Raw genomic sequence first — 15739 nt, forward strand, 5'->3', positions numbered from 1 at the left:
CCTCGAGCTCTCGGGATGTGCGCAGGTTCCCAAGCCCACGCACGTTCCAGACGAGCCAACTCATCTCTTACGGCGGGGCTGGATGTCAGCCACCGCCTCTGGTAAAGAGATTTCATCTTGTGCAGCGCCGATACGGCCTCTGCGTTTTGGAGGAATGGAGGAATCTAGATGATCAATGGAGAAGCGCTTACCTAAGGTAACAACGGGGTTTTGATTTTCCTTGAGTTGGGCCGGCCTTTGAATTCTTAACCATTTGCCTTCAGACTGGGTTTTGGTCATCGTGGTGTCTGAGTCCAGATTCGTTAGATCACTTAGGGGAATGGGCTCGTTGGGCTGGGCCTGAGAACATACAGCCGTTGGACCCGCTGATTGGGCTTGGTGTGGCGGGTTACTCTGATCTTCCACGGGTAAGGCGTTTTTTGGGACCAATGGGGAAGACTCTGTCCTGTCAAAACAGTGAATGTCACTGTCAAGGTCTTGGATTACCTTTTCGAAGTCCCCATGGTTCGAAAATTTCAGCGGGAGAACCTCCTCGGAACTAACAAAATGTTTTTGAAGCGGAAAATCCGCTGCCTTGACAGCTTCAGATTTTTCCTTGTCAGGAATCACAGCGGATGTCCTCGGGGGATGTGGCGGAGTTTCGGAGGAGGGATGTTGTTTTCTAGCCGGAGGGGAGGGTTGTTGAGGGTCGGTGGTGGGGTGAGTTGCTGCGCTCTGTTTTTTCTTCGAAAAGAAACCTTGAACTGAAATAACATTTTTCCTTGAAGAAAGAAAAGGAGGAGCACGTAACCATGACCCGAATTGTTGTTCATCAGGATTTAGGCTTCCTTCGCTCGCAATCCATTTCTCACAGTCCCTATCATTATGGGTGAGACAACCGCACCAATAACAGAGGTTGGGGAGGCGTTCGTACTTGAAGGAGACCCAATGCGTTTTCCCATCTTCAAGCGATATGCGTCGGCCTCTACAGAGAGGTTTGGATATATCAACCATGACTCTGACCCTTATGAAACTCCCTCCCTCATAATCTGAGTCTCCGCTGGGGTGAAGGATTGTTCCAACTATCTCACAAATCTGCTCTGCAACTTCTTTGTTCCTGAACCTTAAGGGAATATCATAAACTTGAACCCAAAATGCAACCTTATTTAGTTCGGAGACAATGGTTGGGTTTTCCTTGTCGTATCGAGATAGGACCATAATGTGTTTGTCGAAGCTCCAAGGCTCCGACGAGAGAATACGCTCAACATCTAAGTTATTGTCAAAAGAAAAAAGGGTCGCATGGTTCCCAATGTTTCTGACTTTGAAACCCGATTTAGATCGCCACAGAGGAGAAAAAGTGTTGGCAATTGCTTCAAGGTTCAAAGGGCGTCTGGTTAGGAATCTCGCGACGATACCGACTTCATTGACTGCTTGTTCGCTTTTAAGGTTTAGACCGAGGCCCTCATTTTCCGACAGAGATAAAGAACTCCAGTGTTTTGTTAAATCTTCCATGTCTAGGGAAGGAGATCCAGCACTAAGCTCTTGTGGTGTTTCCCAATCCCCAGGAAAAAACCCAAACTAGCCTTGCACTAACACTGTTAATGCAAGGGACAGACTCTCCTTCCAAAGGAAGGGACTACAGTGCCATGGCTTGGCAGGGGTTTACAGAGAAAACCTTACCAAGACAAGCAACCTCTTTTTGGGATCGTAACATTTTGCTTTTAAGGACTTTAGTAGTATTTTTTTTAAGCCGGAACTAACCAATTTTCATTAATTTAGAGAACTAGCATCCAAATACAAGGCATCCACCACAGGTGGAGAATCCTCCTCCAACCAAACAATATCATTATCAATTGATCTAGCGTATCTAGCCAAAGCATGAGCGACACTATTAGCAATGCGCCTAACACAATTTGTCAAAATGGATCTGAAACCTGCAACCAAGCACCAAATATCCTCATAAAATAATCCAAGCCGTGACAGATTCGGTTGAGCCTGGGAAACCATCTGCATCACCAACGCACTATCACCTTCCAAGATTATCTCCATGAAGCCAGCGTCTATTGCAAACTCGAGGGCTTTACGACATGCCATCACTTCCACCTCTTCACTATCCCTTACAGCACCGCCCTTCGCAGCAAGAGCAGCCATTACTTTGCCCTTTTCATTCCTAATCACAGCTCCATAGCCCGAAGCAGCTCCCTCATCAAAGCAAGTGCCATCAAAATTCAGTATGAAGAAATTTCCCTGCGGAGGCTGCCATGTCTGTTGCGGTGGAGACTGAATTGGAGCTGGCACACTCAACTGATCTTGTGCTTCTGTACACTTTTTTTTTTTTTTTTTTGATCAAGTGCTTCTGTACACTCAACTGATCTTTAAAGCTTAAAACAAATCACTCAATGGCTCCTCAAGGCCTAAGCTTAAGATCCCACCCCCCGCCCCCCAAAATAAAAGCCTTATCGCCAATAAAAAATAGGTCTCATCCTAATTAAAATAAGTCTCATCTTGTAAGTGATTTTAATTTATTAAAAAAAAAAAAAAAAGAAAGGGCCCATCCCAATAATTGTTTTGGCATAAATAATTTTTTAAAATTAAAATTGATAAAATCATACTTTAGATAGAATACGTTAGTTATATTATCAATTGAAAAGTATATGTTAATAAAATTTAAATACAAAAACTCAATTAATAATTTTCTAGGTTAAGAAGTGAGAAGCATTTAAATGTTGTATTGAGACGCAAAATGACTACTCCTTCCGTCCTAAATTATTTGGCCTAGTTAGAAAAATCCAATTATTTAAGGAAATATTATTAACTGCCTTATCTCTTTTTCTTTTTTCTTTTTTTAAAATTAGAAATTTCATAAATTACCCTTAAAAAATTTACCAAAAAATTATTTAAGAAAAAAAATTTCTAATATTGGCTCCAATTGCCAAGCAATTTTCAAAGTTATTGTAGATTTCAAATTCTATTAGTGTACTACTCTTACAATTTGCAAACTTATATTCAAATCCAAATTCTATAGCCACCAAGCCTAATCCAAATTCAATCTTTATCTTTAAATCAAATTTAATACAGTAGATTAGAAACTCTACTTGTGGTAAAACAATATCTTTAGTGGATTTCAAAATTTAGGTTTTTAATTTTTTTTTTAATAAAAAAAATGCTCCCACAAATAAATTAAGGACATAAAGGGAATGTTAATAAATTAATGGTGTTTGACTTTACAAACAGGACATAATTTTGGGATATCCCAAAATTTGGGATAAATGGAGTAATTAAATATTAAAAAAAGTGTCTCATTTAAAATTATTGCCTTAGACTTCAAAATGTATTGAGTTAGCTTTAACATTACCTCATATATAATATACAGGAAAATATCATGATACTTCTTGAACTTTGGAATAGTGGCTATTACACCCCTTGACCTTTTATTTTAGCCAATTTACTCCCTAAAATTCACAAATGTGCCAAATTGATACTTTGGTTACCCTACTGTTAAATTCACCAACAACAGTCATTTGACACACATGTGGACAATTAAAAAACCATTAGCCTAACATTTTGAGGTTGGCCTTTTGAGGCATAGGAAAAAAAAAATGAGGCATGAACAATGGTATTACCTCATCTCCTTTATAATTACAAAATACTTAAAAATTGACATGATAATAAATATAATTAATGTTCAACAACATAATAACTCAGATGAAATGTGAAATTAGTGAATCTATTTTATGAAGTCACTTGCAAGGTGTAGATTCAATTTATTTTTGTTTTTATTATTGATTTTTTATATTAGAATAATAAAGAATATATATATATATATAAAGAAAATTTCAAATAAATATTTTAACCATTCTTTTTTAGTAATTAGTCATACATTTATATAATATTTAAAAGTCGAAACGTAGCATTTATTATTACTATACTTTTGTTAAGCCACATCAGCGTAGTATTTTGATCCACTTCAGTTCATTTCAATTGTAAGGTCTATTCGTAAATAACTAAATTAGTTAATTTATTTTTATTTTTTTCCAAATCTATTAGTATATGAAGTCATTTAAGCCTTTTTTTAATTAATATTAACCACACAATAAGTTTTTTTAAATAATGCATCTTATGAATGTTCTCATTTAAATTTTTAATGGCAAAAAGAACACTTCAATGATATCAATTTTTATCAAAAAGTTTACAAAGTGACATGATTGGTTAGTTTCACATCAATAACATAATAAACACATTCCTGATTATTTTTTAGTGATATTGTCGTTAGTACAAATTTTATTACATATAAGTCTTACAAATATATATAATATCTTAAAACTGAAGCGTAGCATTTATTGTTGCTATGTTCCTCTTAAGCCACAACAATGTAGCCTTTAGTCCATTTGGCTCACATCGGTTCACCTCAGTCCAATTTTGTCCACTTTGGTCCATTTGGTCCCAATCGGTCCACTTTGATCCCATCGGTCCATAGACTCCATACGGTCTATTTTGAACTAATTGGGCCTTAAATTAATTCTTTTTATATGTTGCCTTTTCCATTTTGGACTCAAATATTCCTTTTTTTTTTCTTTTTTTTCGGTTGAAAAGTATGAAATTTTATTCTATTTTGGCCAAACTATTTAATTTTGGGATAAAAAATACAATATATATATATATATATATAGACATTAGAAATTAGAGATATGAGCCCTAAAAAACAATGAAAGTGATAAATATTCAAAAAAATCACCTTAAAATTCAAGTTTCAATAATACATGCATTATACTTATATTTGGAAAGGAAAAAAAAAATGTTATAATTCTAAACTTAAATAATAATTTAAATTTAATATAACATGTTACATGTGTTGGATGGAATGGAGGTCGTACATTTTTTTTTTAATATGCCAACCAATTAGGGTTTTTTTTTTTTTAAATCATTTTAATAACATCTTCTCCACTTATATAAAACAATATTATAATTATATAATTTAAATCTATTTATTAAATTGTGTTTTTCATATATATATATATATATATATTTATTATTGAATGCAAAATACATTATATATTCCATTACATAAAACTTATAAAAATAAAAAATACTTTTAAACAACATGCCCTATTTTAAAAAAAAAACCAACAAAATTTTTATTATAATATTTTATTTTTATAATATAATATAGTACATTTTCCCACTATGGAGTGAATTTGCGAATGAGTATTTATTTTATTAAATATATTTTTTAATAACAAATGGGTAATTATAATATCCCAAACATCACTTTCTCGTATATACCATTAACAGCGACCTACGATTTTTCCGTGCGACATATGATCTAATCAATAAGGGAATATCATCACCGCACTAACTACAAGCCCCAAGATTATAGAATCAGCAAACTGCATGATTTCCGAGCAGTAGGACAAGTGGACCACTTTGCCATATGACGACTAATAAGAGATATTGCCAATCTATTCGGATTGATAAGGAAGTTTTCCTTAAAGCATGCATATGAGATGTTCTAAATCTCATAATTTTTGCCGCATGTGAATGGTACCAATCCATTTTGGAATGGTGCGGACAAGAATGCTAAAAAAAAGAAAAAGTTTTTTATTCATTTCTCTCTCATCCTTTTTGACTTTCTCTCTATTCTCTTTTTCTTGGTGTTTGGTGGGAGGAGTTAATATATTATTTTAATGTATAGTAAGTATTATTTTAATATATAGAATTGAATGATAAAACATCTGATAAATAAGATATTGTAAAATGATGTGGTAAAATAATAAAGTAGGTTTTTGATGTGTCAAAATGACATTTTTTATAAAACATCTGTTGTGGGTGCTCTTAGCCTATAAAAAGGCCAGCCCTTGCCCTTTTTTTGCTATGGTAAAAGTGAAACATTGTTTGCATTGGTAATCCTTGACCTTGGCCTGAAGAGCCCTTCTTTTATTTATTTATTTATTTATTTATTTATATTATTAATATATGAGAATTCAAGTTCAATATGGGCCATAGGCTAAAAATGCTTGTATTTTCAATATATATAATATTTTCCAGTCACTTTCCCCAATTACATTTCGGCCCTCATAAAAATCCCTGTACCTTCGTCCCCATTTATCCAAAGCCTATACATAAAAATTTCTCAATTTACTGAGGTGATCAGTGATTACTTTGATTAGCACTTGATAGTTCCTTGGATATCAGTAGGTTGATAAGTCTCGAGCGCTGATGATCTTTGGGCTGTATCCTGTAAACAAGAACATTGAATCAGAGGAGACCGATGGGGATTGGCCAAAAGTCCTCCGATGGCGAAGTTAGTGAACTTGGAATTCTCTGTAAGAAGGGAGTGATTTCTTGAATAAAAATGTCTGCATGACTTACCTTCTCATCGAAGAATCCTTATATAGTATGTGTGGAACGGTTATCTATTTAATAACCGTTCCTAATGTTGAGGAGTCCGGAGAATTGGGGGTAACTTCCATAACCGCTATGGAAGTTACCTCAGTTGGACAGCTCCTTCCATAATGGTTAATGGAGAATTTGGCACTTAGTAGTTTAATCCAGTGAACTCGTCCATCTTTCATTAAGGACGGACGAGACTATCTAGGACGGCTCGTCCTTGTCCAAATGATTAAGGATGGATAAGCTTCCCATGGGATCTCGTCCGTCCAAAGACGGACGAGGTTAGCAAGGACACTTGGGACGATCACTTTGCTTGTCTGGTTCGCCCTAGTTGGTCTTTCATTGGACGAGCCATGTGGACGAGTTCAGGAGTTGATGTTTTTTGTGACACCATCAGCACTCACTTTTACAAACACCAAGATTGGTGCTACATCACTTTTACATGAGGCAACTACTAACATTGTTTTTTAACAGTCAAGGGTGACGCCAAGTTTAGCCCCTCTAAAATACAAATTTAAACATTCTAGTCCTAAATCTTTTTTAAACCCAATTGAAATAAGTCTAAATATGATCCTCTTAATAATATCTTGACATTTTTAAACATTAAAAAAAATCAATAACAAACTAATTTGATATAAAATCTAGAAGGAAAAAAAAAATAGTAAGTCCAACAACAAAAGTAAAAAATTGTTGATCTTGAACCATAAAAAAGAAAATTTCATTTAGATCTTAATAAATTTGAAATGAATTAGTCAAATGGTACTTAACTGTGTGCATTGAAATAGATATAGCTCGTTCGATGAATAATGAAGATATTATACAACAATTTCAAAATATGGAACCTTATAAAAAAGATAATTGTAAAACATTATGTATTTTTTTTTTTTATGTTGATATATTCATGTTTTCTTCTGTTTTAGAATTTGTATAATTTTTGTTTCTTACTAACCCCTTAAAAAAAAATCCTAGAGTCACCACTATTTTTTAATTAGTCACAATTGTGAAAAAGATGTGATTTTTTTTAGCACTAGGCTTATAATTTAAGAATTCATCTCTCCATTTACGCGACATAATTTTCAATATCAATGATGGAGATGGGTTTATTCATGCCTAGGACAAAAAATAGCATTACCCTTGAGAGAAAGTAATCAGTTTTCAGTTAACCATATAACAAAAGTGTTACGTCTACAAAATTTTTACAACACTTTCACAACAAATCATAAATAATAAGTTGTTACCGATTCTAATTTGAACCCATCACTATTTTTTTTTTTTTTTTTTTTTTTGTCCACAAATAACAACCAATTACTTAAAATTTGTTACAAAAATGTTATGATTATAGAATTTCTCCAACTAAAAAGTATGGCCTCTCCAGTCTCTCCTATTGCGTGACAGGATGGTACGTACCATCATCTGTCAGTACTTAATGCAATTAATACATGAAGTTCAACGAAGCCAATTTTCAATCTAAGCCGAGACTCGTGATAGGAGTTAAGATCTGTCTGACGAACGAGTACGCTTTTAATTCGATTTAATTTCCACCGTTCCCAAACGCAATTCAATTTACAAAGCTCATATCTAGCTAAGTATGCTGTACTATGGTAAATGCTAGTGCCCCACGGTCCCCATGTAATTTTGTGTTTTTTATGTCAGCCACAAAAGATGCGGTATGGAAACTCGTATTTCAATTACTTCGAAGAGCACAACGATACAGATTCACCTTTCCAAGTGGTGAATAACCCAAATTGAGAGCAAGATTGCTGTGTAATTCATTTTGAACCTACCCAACCACATTACTGCTAAAGAGCTTAAATTTGTTGGCATCAAGAATCAATTGCCTTACTGAAGAGAACGAGCCCATGAGTCCTGCACCTGTGAAGACAACAATAATAGACATATTGATCCAATAGGTGAAAGATGATTTTGGAGGCTTGAAAGTCATGTTGTAGAGAAGCATTGGGAGGACGAAATCCAGAGGGATGAAGCCAGTTGCTCCTACCACAGCATTAATGTCTCCAAAGAATGGAAGCATTGCTGCAAAAAATCCGCAGAATATCACATACAGCGTCCGAAGAATTATCCGAGGAATAAGGTTCCTTTTAGAAAACATCCCTTGTTTTACATCAGCTGATTTTTTTTCCATGATCTCATAAGCAACTTGAGAATAAACCTGTGATATATCAGAGAGAGTTACTGAATGCAACCTGAAATTTTGTTTAAACAAAGGAATATACTATGAATGGCCATTCATTTTATACCACCCCCCCCCCCCCCCCCCCCTTTCCCAAAACATACATAAAAATAAAAAGACAAAAAAATTCCCCCTCTTCTTGTTTAGTAATGCTAGTGACACAACATTATTTAAAACTATTGACATGACTTATTGTGATTAGTACAACATAACTCTTACTTGGACTCATCATTGACACCACTTTTAATATACAAATCGCAATAGGTCAAAATCGCCCATGTCTCTAGACTTATTTTTTCTTATTCTCTCTTTTAGAATTGATGTGCCAATGCATATATTGGAATGCAATATCTAGAAGAATTGATTGCCATTTGGAAGCTTACCAGGCCAATGGCAAAGAGCTGCAGGAGAACAAAGATCACAGCAAGGCCAATAACCCATGTTGGAGCCAAAGAAGGACCTTCATCCGGGAATAAGCTATTGAGAATATTTGAATTAGCTTTGTTTCCGAACACCCAATATCCAGACACTGCAGCCGAGTAGAAGGTAACAAAAATTACGGCGTAACACATTTGAAGCCCTTTTACCATCTTCCCAGTGGCAGGTGGAGCAAGAGTTGCCTGTATTGATGGCAGGGCAAAATTTAAAATCAAGAAGCATGATAAATCATTGCTCGACCGTAATTCTTTAACGTTTGATATAATCTGAACAACCTATTTTACTAATCAGGCAGCAAGTGCCATTGTGCAGTTCAGTAAAATTAACCAGATCAAGAGGCCTAGTTGACAGTGGTTCCTAGGGGTGGAGCTAGAAAATTTGGTTTGGGGGGGCCGAGGTTAAACCATCTCGTAGTGAGTTACAATTCAAGAAAAAATCAAAATGCTACATATATGTTTTTGTGCATTGGTTTAATCAATGTAATTCTTATTAGCACTTAAAAAAACTAAATAACCAATTAAGTATCTTAAGTTCATTTTCCCTTCTAAGTTTCTCTTAGTCCTTTTCACAACCATAAGTTCAAACCATTCAAGAAATTAAATATAAATATAACAATTACATCTACAAGAAAATATAAAATTTTTAGAATTAAAAATAACAAAATCCTTATAAGCCAATATGAAATTATATGTAAAAATACAAGATGACTTTGGTATTTTGAATAAAGCTTATCAATTGGTTTAATAAAATAAAAAAATAAATAATAATAATAATAATAATAATAAAATAAAAAAAGAGGAGAAGAATACTCTAGTAATTCTCAAGATCTTAAAGTCATTTTTGCTAGTTTCAAATAAGCTCAGCACTCTTTTTTGAGACAAAATTATAAATTTTATGCAAAGAAAAGAAAGAATACAAAGCCAAAAGAATGGCCATAGCACAACAGAGCAGGAAAAACAGCATCATGTATATTCAGTAACAGAGAGCAACATTTACTAGCAAGTGCCAACAGATGCAGACAACAATCTCAGCTTACAACATAGAGCAATATAATAACAATAAAGAGCAATATCAGCTCACACTAGGAGTGCGTTTGGGTAGCGCGTTTTGCGCTTCCCAAACGCACGTTTGCGTTTCAAGATTTTTTTTTTTTTTTTTTTTTTAAGCGAATGAACAGTAAAAGTACTGTTTATGTACTGTGCGGGAGACAAATTTTACTGTGCATATACTGTTTGTACACTGTTCATGGGACCCACAATCACTTTATTCAGAAAAAAATATTAAAAATGGGTCCCACGGTACTATTTACACATTTAAAAATTATTTTGCTACAGTGTTTTTCAGTTTCAGTTTTCAGTTTTCAGCTGTATCCAAACGGACCCTAGATCAGAAAAATATATTGAAGCTTGGGAATTGAAAAAGTAAAACTTCTAATCAAACCAATAATTTGACATTTGAAGAAGTTTCAACAATAAAGACTAATAATAAATGAGGGAAAATATTAAAAGATGAAAAGCAAGTTTGGAAGGAATTCTAAACGTGGACATATTGGGGGGGGGGGGGGGGGGGGGGGCAGGGGCAGGGGCAAATAAATTTTCATGTAGGGGCCAGTTCTTAGAAAAATTGTTCAAGTATGCAATTTTCCCTACTCTAATTTTTTTTTTTTTTTTTTAACTTTTGTGGGGGGATGGCCCCCCCAGTCACCAATGTAGCTCCGCCCCTGGTCACTTGTTCCTATCCACTTATTCATCTGTGGTGCCACATCGCCTATGGAAAAAGAAAGACTAATGGAAAGCTCAAAAAAGGAAAAAGAAAAATATAGAGCTTTATTTATTCAGAAGCTTTACTTGTATTTCAGGTAGTATCCCATTTCCAAAAATGGAAGCAAATATAGATATAGATGTAAAGGCACTGAAAACCCTTGTTGTCATTTTAGATTCTAAAGAGTAGTCCCTTGGAGGGGCCTTTTTTGAGGTACCTGCAGGACAGATGAAACTTGTTTAATCACCAAAGCATATTAATAAATTATTCAAATCATTCCAATTCTAGAAGAGAGTTGTATCCCCAAGGAAAACAAGTTAATTATGTTATAAAATTTACAGGAAAATACAATTATAATCTTCAAGGAGCTATGGGCTATCTACAAGTGTTAGAACTTTCTTTCTTAAGTTTGCCTGGCCTAGTTTTGGGAAAATGATAAATAAGCAGACATGAAACCATGAGGGCTTTGATTTTGTTACCAGTGATTCTGCATTTAGGACACCATCAGGACTTTAATTTTATTTTCAGTAATTCCGCATTTAGGACAAGGTGCATAAACTGAGGAGACGAGCATAACATCTACAAAATTTTTTGGACAGGGTTTTTTGTCAACTTGGGTGTGATGATGGTTATGAGACTTAAACTTAGGACCTCATGATCACATAAGACTGAAACCACTAAAATAACCCTTGGGATTAAATGCGTCATCCACTTTACCATCCACTTCTTCATCTATTCATTTTGATAATGATTCTTCCATTTCAAGTCACCACAAGAATTATGGACGCCTCAAAAGTAGGTTTACTTTTCTTAAAAATATGAAAATAAATATAGATGCGTAATAATATGAAAGCCTAAAAAGTCGGTAACTTGGCAATGCTCTAACTATAGAGGAGCCATCTTTGACAACTCTCAACAGCTAGGACAGTACGTGTACAACTAGTAGGTAGTAGAAAAGTACAGCAATTTATCAAGTTTGGGCCCAAGTGGGCCTAGACCTGATACTCTAGCAACTAACATATATAATTCATGGTTAGTTTATATAAACGAAGCTTCATAGACGGATCGATAATTTTCTGTACCTGCATGTATACAAGCGCCAACGACAAGGAAAGTGTAGCCCAAGCTGAGAAGCAGTGAACCAAAGTTGATGTGTCTGAGAGAATGAAAGGTAGGAAACTGAGAGAGAATTATCATTACAAGTGTCACCATTGCTATGAAGTGGTACAACTTCAAGGGCCCATTGGGGGAAAGATTCGAATACAGGATCTTTGAGAACCAAAAGAAAAAGAGGGGAAAAAAATGCAAAGGGTCATTAAGGAATTAAATAAATAAAGAGTAACATTTTAATCCAATTTTTTTTTTTTTAATTTTTTTATGAAGGTATCTATTTTGTAGACCATTTGATTCTTTTTGAGGGAAAAAAATTTACAAATGACTGTATCTATTTTTTTTTTTTTTTTTTAACAAGCCAAGCAATCTATTTTGGTGTTATATCTTTATCCTAGAAAATTATATATGTAGCTTGCACTCATTTATCCCCCACCAACTGCAATTAGCAGCACTACCAATTTTCACATTACAAATAAAACTCATCTTTTTCTTGATAATTATTAATAACTATACCTCAAGGCATTGCCCTGCCAGCAAAATTGCTCCTATTCCAATTCCAGTGTTGATAGCCGTTTGGATTAATATTACAAAATAAAACATCCATCCCGACCCTGTAAGAAAAACAAAGGCACAAAATAAGTGATTTTTTTAAAGATTTTTTTTTATGGATTTCTGATTATATATATATATATATATATAGACGCAAGCATATGTTGAAAACACTAGTAAATGTCACTTGAGTTACAAAGTACTCTTAACAACATTTGAATTGCTATAAGTTATAATCTCTAAAATATTAAAACAGTAATGGTACTATCAAAATTTTATAACAAAAATCATATCAACTAACATGATAATAAATGTGATTAATACCACATCAACTACATAATAAATAAATTTCATAAACTTTTTTTTGGTTAAAAATTAGACATCAATTTATAAGGTTTACATAGTAAAATTTATAAAACTAAAATCACCATTCATATATCTCATGTGATTCTTTTAATTTTAAAAAAGCCCACACTAAGCTAAGCAAATGAAGCACCAAGAGAACGTAAATTGTTGTGTGAAAATAATAATAATAATAAGTTTCAATAAAGATTAGTAAGAACATTAAAAATTTTAACAAAAATGGTAAAATACAGTTAACACCCATGAGGTTTTAGGCTGATGTCAGTCAGATCCAAGACAATTCAAAATTTAAGCAACTTGGTCCCTAAACCTTTACCATTTTTCTATTCTCTGTTACAATGATTATTGATTAGAGACCAAATTGTCCAATTTTAAAATGACTTGGTCTTATGATAAAAAACTATCATCAGAAACAGATGTTATAAATTGAAACTCTCTAAAATAAATAATAAAATTTCTTAGACCTAACTAGTATTAGTCCAAACAATAAGATATTAACTGTAATTTTCCTTTTAAGAACATTAGTATTGGAGCTTGTAAAAGCCCCAAAATGGTATTTTACCATTCACAAACACTAAAATGATGCTTTATCCGATTTCTATATCCTAAAAAATATACAATACTGCTATAGTAGGCTCTTATATATGCAACTTATTGTAGCAACTTGTATTTATTTTTTAATTCTTTTTTATTCGCTCAGCCTCTTTCTCTTGATCATTTTGTCTTCCTCTTTCACTGACTTTGGGTTTTATTGGGTTTTAGGTTATATTATTTTATTATGTAGATATATTATTTTAATGTATTGTATAATAAAATAAAAGTTGGATTGTTGAATGTATTGTAAAATGGTATGATATGATAAATAAAGTATCTACTAAGATGGTAAAATGAGATATTTTGTAGAAAGGATATGTGAATCTTTAACAAACAAATATTCTCCTAAAAAGATAACATGTGTATAGCTGCTTTCAAATCTTCAATGATTCCAATCAAACAAAAGAAAACCTTTTATATGACAAACCTAGTGGCGCACTTACTTTGGAGGTAGAAGTAGTTTGATTGGTTTCTCAAAAAAAAAAAAAAAAAAAGTAGTTTGATTGGACTAATATCTGTATTAAGGAATCATGTCCACATTTAGGAATCTTCGCGATGATTTTGATCTCTTCTCATTCTTTAAGACCAATAAAAAAAACCACATTCATCACAACTCATCAATTCACATAACTTTTCAAAATTCCCAAATCACAAACAATCCCAATGATAGCTCTAATTTGGTGCTTTTCAAAAAACAAAAAAAAGGTAACACTGGGTATAATATAACTTAAAAAAAAGGTAATAAGAGAGGCACATTTTTGTAACTTTTGAAAAGGAATCCATCCTAAGTGAGAGATTATATATAGCTTAAGGTGAACAAATACTCTCAAGATTTACGGCGCATCAAAACTAACCCTCAACCAAAAAAAAAAAAGACTTCTATTTCAAATGAATTCATTCTTAATCATTCTCATTAAAGCATATATAATGTCATATATATTACTTATACAACATTTTTTATAACAAATTTTTACAGCTGTTAAATTGGTAAATTATTGCTAATTATTATCTAAACCTCACTTTATTATCCATTTACAGCTCGAACACCTCAACTATTTTGAAAAATTATAGCTCTAGACTAACTATATATACACTATTAAAGGTGCAATAATATTTTTACTTTCGACGTGGATTATAATTACTTTTTTGTGTGGTCGTGGATTATAATTACACCAATGAAAGTTACATGACATGAGATGTATACATAAGCAACGTAAGTAGGCCGCAACGTTGTTGCGGCGTGAACGCAACAAAGAGCAAAGAGGAAACAAACAAAAAATGGCGCGTGCGTGTTTTTCGATATTTACGGAAACAAAATTAAGCAAGTGGATATATACCTAAGACGTCAGCGGCGAGTTCACGGAATCTGATGTGGCGGCGACCAGCTTTCTCACAGTGTTCCAGCACCTTAGACATCAAGTAATAGGAATAGAAGGTAACGATGGCCATCACCGTTAAACAAAAGAACCCTAGGACCCATCCTAATCCACTGAACGCATATGGCAACGTTAGTATCGTGGGCCCAACTATCGCCGTCGTCAAATGAAACCCCGCATGCCACCATTCCCCTGTAAAATCATAATTGTTGTGTCCATCAATTCAATGCCATTTAAATTATGTTACACTCAAAAGTCAAACATAGCGATAACTAGTTTGGTGTGTGTGGGGGCTCGTAACTCGATAAAATCTTTTGTAATCAAATAAGAAATTTAGATTCAAATTTACACGGATGAAGAGGAAAAAAAGTAAAAAAAAAAATAGAAGACTAGAATTATCGGGGATGAGGTGGCACCTTTTGATTGGAGGACGAAGGCAGCACCGGCGTCCTGGTCTCGAAGGTTTTGGGCAAATGGATCCATTCGAGGAGGCTGTGCCATTGATATGAGAGGAAAGATAAAGGGAGAGAATGGGGTGTGTGCGTAGGATAAGGATTGATTGACTCAGCCGCGCATGTTAGTTATAGGCGGAGCATGAGATGCGGAGATAACACAGGTGGGGGAAGTGCTGTTTCTTGGTGGCGTCGAAACTCAGCTAAAGTGCGCCGGAGGTGGAATGAAAATAATACGCTTGTTGTACCTTGCCCTTGCCGAGTAGATATAAATAAGTCCAAAAGTGAAGCATTGAGTGTGTATAAGACAGAGAGTGAGCATCGCATTCTCTTTAATTCTTTTGAGAATTGAGCGGGACACGTAATAAAACAAGTAGATAAGTCAACTGGATAATAAGTCGGTTCTCCGTAATTTACGAGATTGTCCTTTGATGTTGACTAAATTCTAAAAAGTAAGGAAAATGTTTTATTTGAAATGATTAATTTTACCAATTAATTTTATTATTTAGTTTATTTTTACTACTATTTATGAG

General features: G+C 33.8%; 1 protein-coding gene across 1 annotated transcript; it reads right to left on the reverse strand.

The window, feature by feature from the left end:
- Positions 1–7872: 7872 nt before the first annotated feature.
- On the reverse strand, positions 7873–15513 carry LOC126713348 (probable GABA transporter 2). The gene is made up of 7 exons (XM_050413083.1): positions 15171–15513; positions 14716–14946; positions 12386–12483; positions 11842–12028; positions 10846–10976; positions 8944–9180; positions 7873–8539 (listed from the first exon to the last, which is right to left on the reverse strand). Exons 1-7 carry the CDS (start codon positions 15253–15255, stop codon positions 8150–8152), a joined length of 1359 nt encoding a protein of 452 aa, XP_050269040.1. The 5' UTR covers positions 15256–15513; the 3' UTR covers positions 7873–8149.
- Between the last annotated feature and the right edge of the window lie 226 nt (positions 15514–15739).

This window comes from Quercus robur, chromosome 2 (assembly GCF_932294415.1).
Source record: "Quercus robur chromosome 2, dhQueRobu3.1, whole genome shotgun sequence".
Classification (NCBI taxonomy): Eukaryota; Viridiplantae; Streptophyta; class Magnoliopsida; order Fagales; family Fagaceae; genus Quercus; species Quercus robur.

Excerpts from the sequence above, each read along its gene's own strand:
- LOC126713348 (XM_050413083.1), bottom strand. The coding sequence starts at position 15,255 with ATGGCACAGCCTCCTCGAATGGATCCATTTGCCCAAAACCTTCGAGAC. Across the intron at positions 10,977-11,841 it reads TGGCGCTTGTATACATGCAG|GTACCTCAAAAAAGGCCCCT; the intron begins GTACAGAAAATT and ends TCTGTCCTGCAG. Across the intron at positions 8,540-8,943 it reads AGCTCTTTGCCATTGGCCTG|GTTTATTCTCAAGTTGCTTA; the intron begins GTAAGCTTCCAA and ends GATATATCACAG.